Source organism: Notolepis coatsorum, assembly GCF_963971535.1.
Source record: "Notolepis coatsorum genome assembly, chromosome: 20".
Lineage (NCBI taxonomy): Eukaryota > Metazoa > Chordata > Actinopteri > Aulopiformes > Paralepididae > Notolepis > Notolepis coatsorum.
This window is the reverse complement of record NC_140184.1, coordinates 69,704,229-69,716,560: the sequence shown is the minus strand read 5'-3', so window position 1 is coordinate 69,716,560 and position 12,332 is coordinate 69,704,229. Positions and strand designations below refer to the sequence as shown.

Genomic DNA, 12,332 nt, shown 5'->3' with positions numbered 1-12,332 from the left:
GTGTGTGTGTGTGTGTGTGTGTGTGTGTGTGTGTGTGTGTGTGTGTGTGTGTGTGTGTGTGTGTGTGTGTGTGTGTGTGTTACTGAGGATGGACAGATAATGTTGATATTTAAACATGAATACATAATATATGTATTCATGATCATCATCATGCAACATAAAACAATTGTAGGAAGTTTGGGAGAGGAAAGGGTTTTAGCTTGCGTGTTATGAGTTCCAAAACATTTTACTTAAAGTTTAAAGCTCAATATATAAAAAGTTAACAGGAGGTCTATTTGTATTAAAAACAATAGATTGTTTTTCATTTAAATGTCTGGAAGAGCTCAAAAATAAAATCATCAATTGATATTTCCGTAGCCTTTTTTTAGTTGATCTAAATGTGACTGATTGTGTTAAATGGGCACATAATATCGCCTCATATCAATCGCAGGCACCTGAATCGAATCGTATCGTATCGTGGCAGACTTTGTGATATCGGCAAATATCGTATCGTTGTCCAAAGAATCGATATCGTATCGTATCGTGATGAAACTGGTGATTCCCACCCCTAATACTGACTGATAATAACCTAGTGTAGCTCACCAAGTGATAATGTTAATAATTTGTTAAGTGATTTATATTCAAGAATAATGCTTGTATGCAATATGTAGGACATATAAACCTTGACCCCTCACAGCTGAAACCGCCATGTCCAAATGAGACTCCGAGTGTATATGGCTGTAAGTGGCACCTATTCATTCCTACCATATTCATAATTATTAGCTCATTATTAAGTCGCTTTGTACCTTGTAATTGTATGCCAGTATTGGCCCAACAAAAGCCTAAAATGTAGTTTTTGATTTGCAGTGAAGTTCAGATGGTATCAGCTGAGTACTAGGACAGTGCCATTTGATGATGCTGAGATGATGTTTACCTGTTATCACAACTGCATCACATAATACATTAGATGGAAGGAGACTAGTTTTTAAACAAGTCTTTATCCTTTATAGTTGGATAAGGATTCTTGTAAGGTGGGACTTGCACAATGAGTAGTTTTACATGCAGTGCACATTTTAGAGCTTCAAAATACATTTGTTGTGTATAGCTGTTGCATTCTGTCAGTACTCATTTAGCACATTCTGTCGGTCTTCGTTCATTTGAATCGACATTTTCTCAAACTGAAATTATACTCAGCCACAATCTTAAAAAAAAAAAAAAGTTCTCAACTCTGTTTGGGGAAAAAAATAGGTACTTGTCCCAAATGTATTGTGTATATAAGAAACACAGACTGATACTCTGTAATCTAATCTCACAAAGCCACACCTCTGGTTCTCCGCAAGAAGTCTGGAGAAATTATTGTTAAAACATTTGTTGGAAAGGTGGATGCTGTGTCGGATAACATTTAAAAAATTCAGTTGTGTATATTATATAGTTTTTTCATAAATTGTGTGATTTAAGTCCACGTTACCATGGGAGCTGTGTTGTCAGTGACAGCCTCCCTTCCTAGGCGTGGCACAGCGTCTCCTTGCTCTGTCCCAGCCAGCCTTGTGTGCCTCCGTCATATGATGCAGGAAGGGAACTAAGGAACATGTGTTGTAAAAATGTAAACGCAATCAAATGTCATTCTTTTTGGGGACGGAATGATGTGGGTTCTTTGGGAATAACGTACACATTCACCATTTATTCACTACCATTAAATTATTATGAGCCACTGTCTAGGCTACTGTCGCCTGAATTATGCAAGCAAGGTATTATTTTTAATATCACCAGTCACCACTATTTGGCTGTTTTGAATGATACCAGCTACGAAAATAATAACATGATGATGAAAAACCACATCTTTGGAGATATAGAGGAAATGTCAACAAAAACGGCCCAATCAGCCTCATTACAGGCTCGGTAATCTCTGGTGGCCGTGGTGGTGTACTCTGTAATCTAATCTCACAAAGCCACACCTCTGGTTCTCCCCAAGTAGTCTGGACAAATTATTGTCAAAAAGTTTGTTGGAAAGGTGGATGCTGTATTAGATAACATTTTGGCTGATCAGAAGAAAAACCCAAAACCCTCCTCGGAAGCCTTGTTGTACTGGGAACCAACAGCACACCTCCCATTGGCACCATCCAAAATTGACCTTATTTTGAGCGACCTTGGGTTTGTCCAAGGAAAGCGACTGTTGTGATTGGAGGATCAAGAAAATTGGGCAAAGGATGGCCAAACATGATTGGGCAATAATGAAAGTTGACTCCTTGTACTTGGTCTATTTCAAAGCAGACATTAACCTTGAAGGTTTTCTGTCTTCCTCCTAGCTTCCCCCCTTCAATGACAAAGTCTCCTGCGTCAGTCAGTCTTCTGGTAAGTCCAATACATATGTGCTATAATGTTCATACTTATCTCATGATACTATTGGAAAAGTAATAAACCAGCCCGCCCTTCCCTCGGGCGCTGAATAAATCTATGCTCTTATGATGTTCTTAGACTTTTCTTTCCCCCCCAGAGCAGAACTTGAGGCCTGAGTTGAAACCTGACCCTGCCTGACAGAGATTCTTCACGTGTTTTTGTTCCCCCCCCCTAAATCTTAATAGATTATGATTGATATTATTTTTCATTATTTGTAAGCATCCATTTATTCAACATGCCGCTTAATCTCCAAAGCACCAGTCGTGAGGCCACCGATTTGAATAATGTAATATCAGCTACCTCTCACTGAGATGGTTCCCCTTTTGCTCATAACACTTTATCCTTACCTTGATTTGTATTGGTTATTTAGGAAGTTACTGCACTCCTGCTGTACCTTACATTATGGAGTCTATGAGACGGCAGGTTTGCGGTGAGTTTGAGGTCCGACTCTCCTTGCCTGAATAGCTGTTGTATTTTTGCTGAGTAACTGAAACCCAGGTTTTTAAAAACTGGTGGCTTTCTAAACCTTGCCCCTATATTCTCACTCTTGCCTGTGTTTGTTCAATCCGTAAAGGCTTTGCATGCTTTTGATACCGTTTTTAAGTATCTCTCACCCTCTCGCATAAAATGCATTTGCACCACAGCAGTGCTCTCTAAACTTTAATTGACTTTTCTCTTCTCTTGTATGTACAGTCCGACTCTTACTTTCCTGAATGGGCTGAGCCACCCCTCTTTTTTAAATTTGTTTATACCCGACATAAAAAAAGGTCACTGATGAATTCATAGGACCGCTAACAATCTATGCACCTGTTTTAGTCATTCATTATTGTACAATTCATTATTCTGGTTGTGTTTCCGAATGCATTGATGATGTTAAATTGAAATTTCATTGATAAAACACTAACAGGAGAACCTCTAATCCCTATAAGTAACTAATCATGCTATCTGCTCATACCTTCTTCTTAACCATGTCTTGACCTCAGTGTATGCAGTGGTTTTGGGGCTATGGGTGACTGCTCTGCTGTATCATATTGAAGAGACCTTGGATTGTTTTTTATAAAAAAATAATAATCAGACTTTCTCTTTTACTAACATGTTTTCTTTTGTCCACTGGGTGCCTCACATAATTGTAATAGTTAAGTTTAAGCAGCCATGCATCAGACTTTATCCAAATTACACAAAGTACTTGCTTAATTATTTGTTGCCGTGCCGCTACGCTTTACATGGCTGAGGCCTTTAGTGTGCCTTGTTGAAAGTAAATGTATAGATTACCCCAATTTCATGATTTGTTATATAGATTGCATTGATTTATTTTTGCCTGAAAGAGGTGAAATTATGTTATGGGTTATATTTAATGTTTACAAATCTATTTATCTTTTATGCTAATTGTGGGCATTTGCTTTAGTTCTTACTAATGACTGCGTCCCAACTCGGACCTTGTCTGTCAAGTCTTCACCCATCAAATGTCATTCAGATATTAATTTATATATTTCAAAGTCGTAACGAGACTCTACGTTCCCTGTACACCTGATGTGGAATTACCCCACAGTTGGAATTATTTTGTTTGTAATATTTGTAGTGTTCACTGTAAGCTCAGATAAAGCATGGCATAGTTGAGCGTAGGTGAAGATGGTTGTAGGAGCAGCTGCTTTGTCTCCAGTGACCTATGTTCATCTGACTGAAATGTAAGTAGTCCTGAGTAAAAGAATGCATTTCTTTTCCTAACGATACCAAATTCTTCTTCCGTATATCAGAGGTTCATAATGGACCTGAAATTGCAACACTATTTAAGTTAAGGTGTTGGCACTAATAAAGGTCGAGTGACGCTTGTCGCCTCATCACAAATGGTCCCATAGTACAACTTTAGGATTACATCGGAACACCCAGTGTGAAGTAACTGCACAAGCTCTAGCATTTAGCCCCAGTTTGATTTGAGATGTCATCCCGCAGGTGAAGACTACCAGCGCATCGAGTTCGGTGTAGGCGAGGTGATGGACGCAGAGCCCGTGGGGCAGAAGGACCCGCTCTTCAAGGTGTCCAGCACCCTCAACCCCCAGGCACCGGAGTTCATCCTGGGCTGCCAGTCCTCCCAGAAGGCCCAGCAGACTGTACCACCTGCGTCTGACGTCCCCGACGGAGCCCACTTCGACTCCCTGGACTGCCCCGACTCGGAGGCCCTGGCCGGGGACGGGGAAGGTGACGGGGAAGGTGACGGGGAAGGTGACGGGGAAGGCGACGGGGAAGGCGACGGGGATGGCGACGGGGATGGCGACGGGGATGGCGACGGGGATGGCGACGGGGATGGCCTGCAGGCCTGCCAGGACATGGATGGGATGGCCGGCAGCCTGGGCCAGCGGGAGAGGAAGAAAAAGAAAAAGCGACCTCCCGGATACTACAACTACCTGGAGGGCTCGGCCGGCAGCGGGGACGGGCCGTCTATGACTGGACTGGTGAACGGACATGCACTCGGTGACCCACACCTCGCCGCCGGGGACGCGGTCGGCAAGGTGTCGCTGGGGGCCGAACTTTCTACCCCCGGTCCCGTCTCCACGTCAGCGGCCACGGCTACTTTGACCTCTGCGCCCGCTGTCAATCAGAGGACTTGTGATAGCCCTGATGGATCCTTGGACTTCACCAGTGGAGCCGCCTCTTTATCAGATGGTAACAATGCAAATTCCTCCTCTTCATCCTCCTCTCAAAGCAGTGGGATGACGGAGGGGGGCAGGACTGCAGACCAGCAGCCGGATCCTTTTGCTCTACAGAGCCCCGAACTCTTGGGTAGCGGCGGGCATAGCCCCTGCCCCAAATCCCCTCCTCCCCCCTTACTCGCGGCGGACGGCTCTGCGGCCGTCACCGCTACTGCTACTACTGAACAGGAGGGGGAGGAGCCTGTGGACAGCGCGGCTGCGAACAGGGTAGCGGAGCCCGCCGCCACCGTAAGTGCGGACGGACACGATAACAAAGACACTGAGACAGGGGAGCAGGCCCAGGTCTCCCTCGGCTCCGAGGTCCAGCCGGCGGCGGCAGAGCAGGCACACTCACCTGTCCCGCCCGCTGCTCCCGCTGCCAACCTCCCCAAGTCCTGGGCTAGCCTCTTCCACAACTCCAAGCCTCTGCCTGGGGGCCCTCAGGCCTATGTGGAGGTAAAGAGTGTTGTAGAGGTTGTGACTCCCTCCCCAGACACGCCAGAGCAGCCTGAGAAGGCTTGGGTGGTCAAAGAGAGCCCTGTCCATGTATCAGAGGATCCCATGGCCCATAAACTTGCAGGTAGTATTTAAAGATGCATGTATGTGCCTGTCGTGTTTCTTGTGTTATGTACATTTCACTGTGTTGAGAATTTCACAGGCAAACGTATGAATGAATTGTGGTTAAATTGAACCCATCGTCCACTTGGTGGCAACATTGAGACATGTCCTCGTTCCCTGTACAACCTACTTGTAGAGTTCAGTTTTGACAAACGCTGTGAGAGGAGCACATTGGCATGTGACCGAATTACATATTTTGAAGTTATTGATTATGACCCTTAACAACTGTACATTTATATTCTTACTTTTGCTCGACAAGGCCCCCAGCCAAGTGAATGTTTCACGTCTGTTGCATTTATTTCAGGGGTTTATAAATGAGCACTAGGTGGCAGTAGTGAACACAGAATAGCTGCATAAAGCACTGACTCATTTGTATGACCTGCTGTGCTTCACCACTATTTCTATACTGGTGTGAGTAGACAGGGGGAATATCTTTCAAGCCTTGTGAGCAAAGGGGACATTCCCACAGCCATGCTAGATCAAAGGCGGCTTTTGTAGAGGGCTCAAATGCTATTAGGGCCTGAAGGCCAGGTTTTACCAAATCGCAGTCAGGAGATTACGGGAGGGGTTGGACAGAAGGATCGGAGTCATCAATAACATGCAGCTGCTAATTCAAGCAGAATAACCCCTGAATGTCAGTAGTCAATCATACGTATGTGCCGCCTGTAGAAAACACTAGCTATAATCCTTTGATTTCCCCTATTAAATCCTCTTCAGTCATGAAGGGGGAGATGCGGATTAAGAAGAGATGAGTTAAAGAAGGATTTTAGGCTTAGAGACGACCGAGACATGATTGCGCAAATGGGGGTGCAAGTCAGTAGTGGAAAGGTTCTCCTGATGTTTTCCCCAGTGTTTGTTGTTCTTATGCTGTCGCCTGTCGGACAACTGAGGCGGTATTTCACATAGACAACCCTCCCCCATAGCCAGATACCAGAGAACTATTATTTTAATCTATGATGTCATCCAAATGTAAAATCTGGAGCTGCTGCAGTCCATAGATGCATTGGGAAAGGTGGTGAAGACACCTTGAGAGCACCTGAAATAAATAAGGGTTATTTTTAGTAAGTGGTAGGCTACTACTAAATTCACACTTTGTGAATGCAACAACAACATGAATTAATTGTTTTAAGACATTGACAATGAGTATTGCTTCTCTGGTCTCTAGTTTTTGGACAGTTGTCTGTGCTGACCGACCTGAGTGAGATGTCTTGGGGTAATAAGTGTGTTACCAAGGCAACACGCATAATGGTTTTATATTCAGATGCACCAGTGGGATGTTTAAGGAGTTTGCATTGAGTAATAATCCGCTAGGCTAATGTTTAACTACCTGATTGAATTCAGAATGTTTGGATATCATTCAATATTGATCGTGCGGATCAACAATTATTTGCATGATTGATATGTCTGAGGGGACTAAATTCATCCAAATCTGCGTCTTTTATTAGGCAAGAGCAAATCAAATATAGAATGTGATTGTGCACTTCTCTGCAGTGCACAGAACTTTCACTATAATATGAAGTGCAACATACATATTGGAAAAGCACACTTCTATGTGCTCTAGTGCATTGAAATTACAGTAGAATGTAGTCTTAATTACACACTTAACAGGTGCTGTTTTCACCACTAGCAGAGGTAGGCCTTGCCGGTTCCCAGCTGTGTGTACTGCTGCTCTTTGCTTGCTTCATATCACAGCCGGTCAAATTATCATTATATTTTACTTACTCTGAAGTAGGGCTGGGCGATATGGCAAAAAATCATATTGCGATAACGATATGATAATGTTATCATATTTCTCTATCGATAATTATCGAAATTGTTATAAGTTTATAATTTTTATTTATTTTTTTAAATATTATAAACAACAGATGTATGTTTATTTTGCAGCAATTCTTTGTCGTTGCCGCCATCTTTAGTGTTACATCCCCTCACACTCCAGTTCTCAGGCTGCAGCTGGTTTAAAAGCGAAAGTACGTATGCTTTCTACAACAGAGTTCGGCGATTCATTTCTGGTCATGTGACATGTACGCCCAATCTTGGGACCGCAAGTGTCTACACTGGTTAAGCTTAGGCGCTCTTTCGAAGTTGGTTAAGGTTAGAGTTTGTCTTAGAGCAGTGGTTCCCAACCTTTTTCCCCCCAGGGACCCCCAAACATCTCTGATGAAATTCGCGGACCCCCTCCTAATAAGATACCATAAAATACTTTTCATTTTAATAACAAACTGCTTATACACAGGCATATGCATCACAATTAGACCCACTATGCTTCTTTGACTTGTGCCTTCAATCAACAAATCTCATCTTGCACCATATGCATTTCAAAATGTTTGGCCAATATTCAAATGCTGTATTCATCCTCTCAAATCAGGCCCTAATGGTGAACGGTTTGCATTTATGGAACAAATCAATGCAACAAATTAAACTAAATATGAGACAGGAAATTCCAATCAGTAGCAGAGAGAATCTGTCCTAGCTGGGTTTAATACCTTTTTTTTGTCATTTTAATAACAAACTGCTTATACACAGGCATATGCATCACAATTAGACCCACTATGCTTCTTTAACTTGTGCCTTCAATCAACAAATCTCATCTTGCACCATATGCATTTCAAAATGTTTGGCCAATATTCAAATCCTGTATTCATCCTCTCAAATCAGTCCCTAATGGTGAACGGTTTGCATTTATGGAACAAATCAATGCAACAAATTAAACTAAATATGAGACAGGAAATTCCAATCAGTAGCAGAGAGAATCTGTCCTAGCTGGGTTTAATACCTTTTTTTTGTCATTTTAATAACAAACTGCTTATACACAGGCATATGCATCATAATTAGACCCACTATGCTTCTTTGACTTGTGCCTTCAATCAACAAATCTAATCTTGCACCATATGTATTTCAAAATTTTGGCCAATATTCAAATCCTGTATTCATCCTCTCAAATCAGGCCCTAATGGTGAACGGTTTGCATTTATGTTGAATGAAGTAAGAATCCACTGCAGTAAAAATATCCTCACCTCGAGTGGTGGTAGTAAGGTTGACTGACATGAGAATGTCCTGGTTCAGATCCTCATTTTCAATATATTGCACATAAACGATGAGCACAGCCTCGTCTGCGACAGTTGTAGTTTCATCAAGTTGTATGGCAAATGGACCCTTTCTAAGCTTTTCTGACAGCTGCTGCTCGCAATCACTTGACATCTTATCAATTCGGTCTTTCACTACATTGTTCGAGAGTGGTACTGATTTTAGTTTATCCGCCACCTGTGGGCCGCACAGTTTCTAAACCATTTTGATGCAGGCTGGTTTGATGAGCTGCTCGCCAATATTGTGCGGTTTCTTTGCTTTTGCAATTAAAAGCGAACACTCAAAGGAGGCTTCGGTAGCCTTCTGTAAATCACTGCCACCCCTGCTCCACGCTACTCTAACATCAACAGGCTTGTTCGCCTTGAGAGACTGTTCTTTCCTCCGAAAAAAGTCTGGATCCTTCCCAACGGTTTCTGGGTGCTTAGACGCCTGATGTCTCTTCAGCTTGCTGGGCTTCAGGCTCGAGTTTGCCAACTTTTCTCCACAAATCACACACTCAGGTTGTTTGTCTGGTCCCTCAGTGAAGCCCATGGTGATGTAATTTTCGCGATTGCTGTAGGTCCTAACTTTTTTTGCAGATGAGCTGCCGTCATCTCCTTTTCGTTTGTCACACATTTTCGCCTCTGGCGGCTGACTGCAGACGAGCCGAGAAAGTTAACTAGCGTGCTCGGCTAGCTACAGAAAGTGATACAGTCAACTGATTCGCGTTTTAGCGGCTACCCGGTAGCCTACTGTTAACGTTCAAAAATCATGTCTAGATGTTTATTTATTTATCTTTATTTTTTATTGTAGTGGAGAGACTATTCATGCTTCTGATGATAAAAAAAAAAAAAAAAAAATTAAAATTAAAAAAAAAAACTCAAATCATCTGTGGTCTGGCGGACCCCCTGCGCCCCCTGGCGGACCCCCAGGGGTCCGCGGACCCCAGGTTGGGAATCACTGTCTTAGAGCATGGCGATAGATTCTTTCGGCGGTTAAGCTTAGACACTCTTTCGAAGTTGGTTAAGGTTAGAGTTTGTCTTAGAGCATGGCGATAGATTCTTTCGGCGGTTAAGCTTAGACACTCTTTCGAAGTTGGTTAAGGTTAGAGTTTGTCTTAGAGCATGGCGATAGAACGCCAGGTGCTTTGCAGGCTGTTCGACGCGGAAATGGGCAAGTGGCCAATCAGATTTGCAAATCGCCGAACTCCGTTGTAGAAAGCATGGACGCAAACCGGCTTCTCTGCTGGCTGTGGCTCCAGGGGAGTTGAACAGTTCTGGCTCTGCTAGTTTATTTTCGATCTTTTGGCGCTTTTTTGGTGGACAAACCACCGCACATGTGCACCGTGACTCGTGACTGGAGTCTAGCTCTGCTAGCACACATAGCCTACTGTGTACAGACGGTTTCAAACTGTATTTTAAATTAGAAAGAAAACTAAATAAATGGACAAGAGAAAAATAAATCTCAATTTGGTCAGTATTGTCATTTGGACAAGCAAAGCCATTACTTTAAGTTGCAGGCAAGAAAGACAAGTATGTCCACTGTCTCTGGTTTTAAAACTGCCCTGTTGCAGGTAAAAAAGAAAAGAGAAAATTAAAACGATTTTTCGATATTCGATATCGATTATTAAAATATATCGCGATATTTATCGTTATCGTTATATCGCCCAGCCCTACTCTGAAGCATTTTATATTAACTTAAACATGAAATCTGGGCCACTTATTTGTCAAACATGAATGGTCCAACTTCTCAATGGAGTCTTGTCTGTTTACTGGGGGCTGACATTTTAATTGGAATGTAAAATGTGTTATCTTCAGTTCAAGGCTCCCAACTTTGTGGCAAGTGTTTGACAAATAATTGGCCCGGATTGGATTGTATGTTTAGGTCATATAAAATGCTTCAGAGTCGGTACAAATTGTATTACATGGCGTACCGTCACCCGAGTGAATTTGCCTGGGCAATGGCAATTCAATTTCATAATTCATATTTTTCTTGTATGTCCTCAAAATATATATATAAAAAAAACGAAGACATATATTTTTTTAAATGGGCTGTTTATGGGCCTGTTGCCCATAAACATCACTAGACTTGATGTCTTACTCAGTATTTAACTTACTGTATCATCCTTCCTCAAAATATATATATAAAAAAAAACGAAGACATATTTTTTTTTAAATGGGCTGTTTATGGGCCTGTTGCCCATAAACATCACTAGACTTGATGTCTTACTCAGTATTTAACTTACTGTATCATCCTTCCTCCAGGAGTTGGCTGTGACCAAGCTTGGCATGAAAATACTCTGAGGTTTTATGAAGTGAAATGTCTGACTTATCAAACCAGTGTTGAATCATTATGCAGGGGGAAGAGATGATTATAATAACGTTTTTCACGTCTATTTTAGGTAGTGTAATGATTTCAGGCTGGTTTGATAAATCGAGACCCCTGTGTACTTATTCTCATTTAGCCAATGTACACGAGTAGACTGTAAAGATAAGACTAAAAATAAGAATTGAGTTGGGTGATATTTATCGGTTGCAGATTTCTAGAAGCCATTGCACACAGTGTTCTTGATTGCGTGCTAAAACAATGACTGCCAATCTTAATGAATATAATGCTAATCTTGTATCTGTCCAAACACCTTTGGCAGCCTGAAATCAGGGGGACCATGTACAAAAGATGAGATAAAAAAAAAAGTGTTGATCAAATATGGCAATATGTCTGCACTTGACCCTACAAATACATTGTGCCTTTCACCGTACCAGATATTCAGAGCTCACAGTCATGTATTTGTTTCTGTATTGCATTTAGCAAAGGGTTCATTTGTTCCACCCAGGGGGTAGAACACATGCTGTACACATGCTGAATTATAAGTTATGTGTAGATGGAGCCTTAACTTTGATTTCCAACATGCAACACAATCCTATATTCAGATGTGTGTATTTATAGCACATTCTCTCTCCCCTCCCCTCTTGAGAAATGCTCTCTGCTAAGTGATCATTTTACTTCTCACCAGATTTATGTAGAAAGCCATTTGGCTATAATTAAAGGGATGCTACAATTGGATGGTTACAGTAAGAACGGATGATCCACTCTAATTAAGATCAAGGATCAGTCTGGGATTGATTGGCCTATTCTGATGGGTAAGATGCTTTCCATTATATTGCATCTTGTACTAGACATTCTACAACTTCAGTGCAGATAAAGTATCAATCCCAAGTAAAGCCATTTTCTTCAACTGCATACAGCTTGGTTAGAAAAGGTATCCACCAATGGTAAACAAACTTTGAAAATAATTCTGAAAAAGATCATACTTAATAAATCAGTTTTGCCAATTTGTTGAGAAAAGAAAATTGGAGCATCCCTACACATATCTGTGGATTCAATGTTTTTTTTCCTAATTCAGTTATGCGTATTGCGTTATATTGGTTTGTGTGAATTAAATCCACGTTACCATGGGAGCTGTGTTGTCAGTGACAGCCTCCCTTCCTAGGCGTGGCACAGCGTCTCCTTGCTCTGTCCCAGCCAGCCTCGTGTGCCTCCATCACAAGACGCAGGAAGGGATCTAAGGAACATGTGTTGTTAAAATGT

At 42.0% G+C, this 12,332-nt stretch overlaps 1 protein-coding gene across 3 annotated transcripts in view; it reads left to right on the top strand.

Annotated features, from left to right (window-relative positions):
- The window catches only part of usp10 (ubiquitin specific peptidase 10), a 105,320-nt gene that overhangs the window by 64,976 nt on the left and 28,012 nt on the right, over positions 1–12,332 (top strand). The window contains exons 3-6 of one of the 3 annotated variants that reach the window (XM_084337721.1): positions 2,286–2,331; positions 2,747–2,806; positions 4,327–4,572; positions 4,609–5,643. In XM_084337721.1, coding sequence (XP_084193847.1) covers positions 2,286–2,331; positions 2,747–2,806; positions 4,327–4,572; positions 4,609–5,643 — 1,387 coding nt within the window. Of the gene's footprint in view, positions 1–2,285; positions 2,332–2,746; positions 2,807–4,326; positions 5,644–12,332 lie in introns of all 3 variants that reach the window. The other 2 variants (XM_084337720.1, XM_084337722.1) reach the window with 2 other exon arrangements.